The sequence below is a fragment of the Cynara cardunculus genome (genome assembly GCF_001531365.2).
Source record: "Cynara cardunculus var. scolymus isolate 2C chromosome LG 14, CcrdV1, whole genome shotgun sequence".
Taxonomy (NCBI): domain Eukaryota; kingdom Viridiplantae; phylum Streptophyta; class Magnoliopsida; order Asterales; family Asteraceae; genus Cynara; species Cynara cardunculus.
Window position 1 is genome coordinate 7521465 of NC_037541.1, and position 4171 is coordinate 7525635.

The 4171-nt window shown below is 33.8% G+C and overlaps 1 protein-coding gene across 7 annotated transcripts in view; it reads left to right on the forward strand.

The window, feature by feature from the left end:
* Window positions 1-4171, forward strand: part of LOC112526341 (probable N-acetylglucosaminyl-phosphatidylinositol de-N-acetylase) — a 13879-nt gene that overhangs the window by 6442 nt on the left and 3266 nt on the right. For all 7 annotated transcript variants that reach the window (XM_025136611.1, XM_025136610.1, XM_025136616.1 and 4 more), the window contains 4 exons: window positions 555-625; window positions 2390-2454; window positions 3600-3644; window positions 3731-3811. In XM_025136611.1, coding sequence (XP_024992379.1) covers window positions 555-625; window positions 2390-2454; window positions 3600-3644; window positions 3731-3811 — 262 coding nt within the window. The remainder of the gene's footprint in view (window positions 1-554; window positions 626-2389; window positions 2455-3599; window positions 3645-3730; window positions 3812-4171) is intronic.

Sequence of the window (4171 nt, forward strand, 5' to 3'; positions counted from 1 at the left end):
TTTAATAACGAAATAATTTATTTTTGGTTTAATAATATAACATTTTATAAAGATAATAATTAAGTATTATGTTAGAACTCAATGAATATCCTAATTATATTTTATATTTAAAATGATATGTTTATCCTGTATTTGATTATGTTTATCTGCAGTTAGTTACACGAATTCAAATATGGAGCTTTAATAAGTTGTACTTACGCACAATCTACTTGTAATCTTGAGTTTTAAGTAATATGCATTAATAAACAGTATTTTACGCATAAAAAGTAGTTTTTAAGAGTTTTTATCAAATGCTTTATAATATAGTATAGATACTTAATGCTTTAATAGTTGTATCATTGAAAAACTAAGTGTTTTTAAGAACACAAACACTAATGCATTATAATATAGTATAGATATCTAGCAGTAGCACACTAACAGCCATATAATGAAGGAATAACCACATACAATTCTAACTATAGCACTGTCTATTATTGACTGCTACTTTCCAAAATCAGTTCACATTGTGCTGGGTAAGTTATTGACTGTATTGCATTGAAAAATTCTATTGGCAGGTTCTTTTCACCAACAATCAATCAGCTGACTTCGAGAGGCCATAACATGCACATATTGTGCATGTCAACTGGTAATATGTTGTAGAAATAGAAAATTTAGTTGTTGGTTTGTTGCATGCATGCTTGCTAACTTCTCAATTTTAGTTTTTTTTTCTTGACATTACATAGAGTGAGTTTTAGTTGCAAGTTAAACAACATCTATGCCCCAATTAATTTCTGAGTTGTCTATAAATGGAGCTTGCATTGCATGTTCTTTCTAAATAATAAGGCCGAGCATATTTTGTCAGTTCCTTGCAAGATTTATCTAACTTCTCTTTACAAATAGGAATAGATGCATTTAGATGTTTTTACATGGAATATAAGATAAGCAATTAAGTTGGGATATAAAAGTGATCTTAAGTAGTCATCAAGTATACAGGTAATCAGGATGCCATTTGACGGGGGACTAGCATACAACTCAACGAATGGACATCCGCCTAGGGGTGTCAATGTGTTGGGTTCGGGTTCGGGTTCAACCCATTTATTAAACAGGTTGAAAACTACAACCCAACCCAACCCATTTGATTAAATGGGTTGAGATTTTCAACCCAACCCAACCTGTTACCTAAATGGGTTGACAACGGGTTGACTTGTTTATGATTTTCTCAACCCAACTTGTTCAATAAATGGGTTGAACCAGGGTTGACCCATTTAATTTTAAAATTTAAAATAAACAAATAGGATTAGACTATTTAATTTTATGAATAAAATAAAACCACAAATACAAATAAATTGTTCAAAGTTTGAATAAAAGACAACCACAACAAATACATTGTTCAAAATAAATTGAAAACCTTTAATTTCTAAGTAACTCGACTTCCCCCTTCACCAACTCCAATTTCACTCTCGTTATTACTTTCCTCTTGATCCTTTATCTTCTCTGTCATGATTGCTCCACATAGTGCCTCAAGATGCGATTCTATTTGTGGTACAAAAATAAATAAATTAATTAACTTAGTTATAGCAAATACATGGTTTTTATATAATACGAAATATACAAATAAGAAGTTAGAACAAACCTTCTCCATATACCCAATCTCTTAGACAAAAAAGAGAATGAATAAAGAAAACAATCAAAATCTGTGTGTTGGACGAGAGACTGGAACAATGGGAAGACTGGAACAATGAGAAAACTTACCAGTTACTATTTGAGATTAAGACTGGAACAATGAGAAGAAATCAGTGAGTTCCACCGATTTCGTACAGCCGCACCAATCAAAATATGTGTGTTCGATGAGAGAGAGACGAGAGGCGGAGACTGGAGAGGGAGACTATTGACTGTTATGTTGGTCTGTTAGAGCCTTGGAGGCGGACGAGAGAGAGCCAAGAGGGAGAGTTGGAGGCGGACAAGTAGATTATTACTTTATTAGGGTTTCAATGTTTCATAGATATATTAGATATTGTAATAAAAATAAAATAAAATTATAGAATATTTTAAATGGGTTTTTTTTAATTAACCTGGATATCCAACCCGCTATGCGAGCCGACTAATCCCAGGGCGACCACCTGCTTTGCAGATAGCCTGGAGTCACCGCATTTGAACCTCCGTGGCCACAAGGGGATTTTTATTCCTCCTTGGATTTGAACCTGGGACCTCCTGATACTTTTGACATTTGGAGCCAAGCTCAAACCAATCAGGCGCCACCCTTGTGGTTAAAAAATTTCAACCCAACCCAAGGGTTTGGTGATCAAAGCCCACTAGAGTTGGGTATAGTTTTCATCCCATGTAAGGTCGTTGTTATATGGGTTGCCATGTACCATATATATGATGTCGTATGCTGTTAACTGGTTTGCAGGCAACGCAGATGGTATTGGAGATGTTAGAAAAGAAGAGCTTTATAGGGCCTCTGCAATTCTTAAGGTGATATATTATGTTACACAACATGGAGGTGCATAATCTGCTTGTATATTATCATTACCTAACAGTATGAACCTTCTTTTATTGTTTGAATTAGTGTTCTATGTTTTCTTCTGCGTAATTAACTTCTGTCCACGACAATAAGCAATAAGAGTAAAAATGAACTTCTTTCATTGTTTTTCACCACCCAAATAGGTAATTGGATACTCAGCAGAACACAAGGGAGAAATAGAATTAAGATTGCTCTAAATACACTCTCTTCAAATATAACCTCTGCTGCATGAAAAGAAAACAGACGACATGAGTGTTGAGGGATAATAATTGATGATGAAGAACTTGGTCTGTCGTTATCGTTAGGTTTTTTATCAAGCTTATTGGCCTCTCAGAGTAGTTTATTATGTTAAATTCATGTACTTGATAAGAATGCTATAGTACTGAACTGTTTATTCCCTCCTCTCTTGAAATATGTTTGTGCGGTGTAGTATACTTTTACATAGGAATTGGTTGTTCTATGTGAGTCAGTTACAGATGAAATAGCGAAAAAGACTGTTGTCTTTTTCTTTCCACTCTTTCTCTTGTGGTCTTTTCTTGGTTTTGTTGGGGTAGCCCGGTAGGTTAGGCAAGATACCTGTAGCATGAAGATGAAATGTTACCCATCCTTGAAGTTGCCAACATATTTTTGGGTAACCTATCCTTTCTAACACACACAAATTGCAAGTGAGTCAAGAAGTGAAGATGTGGGGCACAATAATATCCCTTTAAAGATTTTCTGATTTGATAATTTTGAGATGCTTACCAACAACTTACTATGCTATTTTGATGACTGAGAATCTTACCCAGTAATGTAAGTGAGGGTGGTGACGCTTACTCGGTTAGCATCGGTAAACGGCCCCTTAGTCAGATAATCTTCTATTAAAGGAATGGAATGTAGTCAATGATTTCCATTCTTAAGATGGTGTAAATTGTAAAGGAAGCCTTATAGATTAGATCATCCTATTTGTCTACCTTATCACCTCTCATGAGATACAAGTATACTCCATATCCAACTTGTTACTAACCATACATATCCATTTGCTTTCGTGAACTTTAGCAAAAACTTCATCTAAGTGCACTTGTTTGTCATCTATGACAATTACTTGATCATACAGGTTCCTCTTCAACAAGTAACAGTATTGGATCATCCAGACTTTCAGGTTTATTCCTTTGCCTCCAAAAAAAATCCTAATATGTTGTTTAGTCCATGTCTATGAACAATATCTATTTGTATGTTTTTCGCCAGGATGGTTTTGGAAAAGTATGGAATAGTACTGTACTATCAAATATTGTGGAAAAGAAAGTGCTTGATCATGCAATCGACTTGGTAAGTTCTGATCTCCCATATTGGGCATGCTTTGCATTTAAATAAATTAAACCACATAAAGTTTATAAACCCGTGAGACCCGGTTAAAAATTTATTCTTTTGCATGATTTTTTCCATCAAATGTTAGAATTTAAGATATTGTTTCATGTATTTCATATATATTTGTTTCATAATATGTAATTTTCACATGCATTTGTTTCACATTGTGAAACTTCATTTTCCTGTATTTTTCGTTTCACTAAGTAAACCAAAAAAAAGTTTCACTTGGATTTTTTTCACCATATGAACACAAACATATGTGAAACAATAGCTAAAATAATAGTCTTTGATGAAAAAAAATCATGTAAAAAATATTCTTAT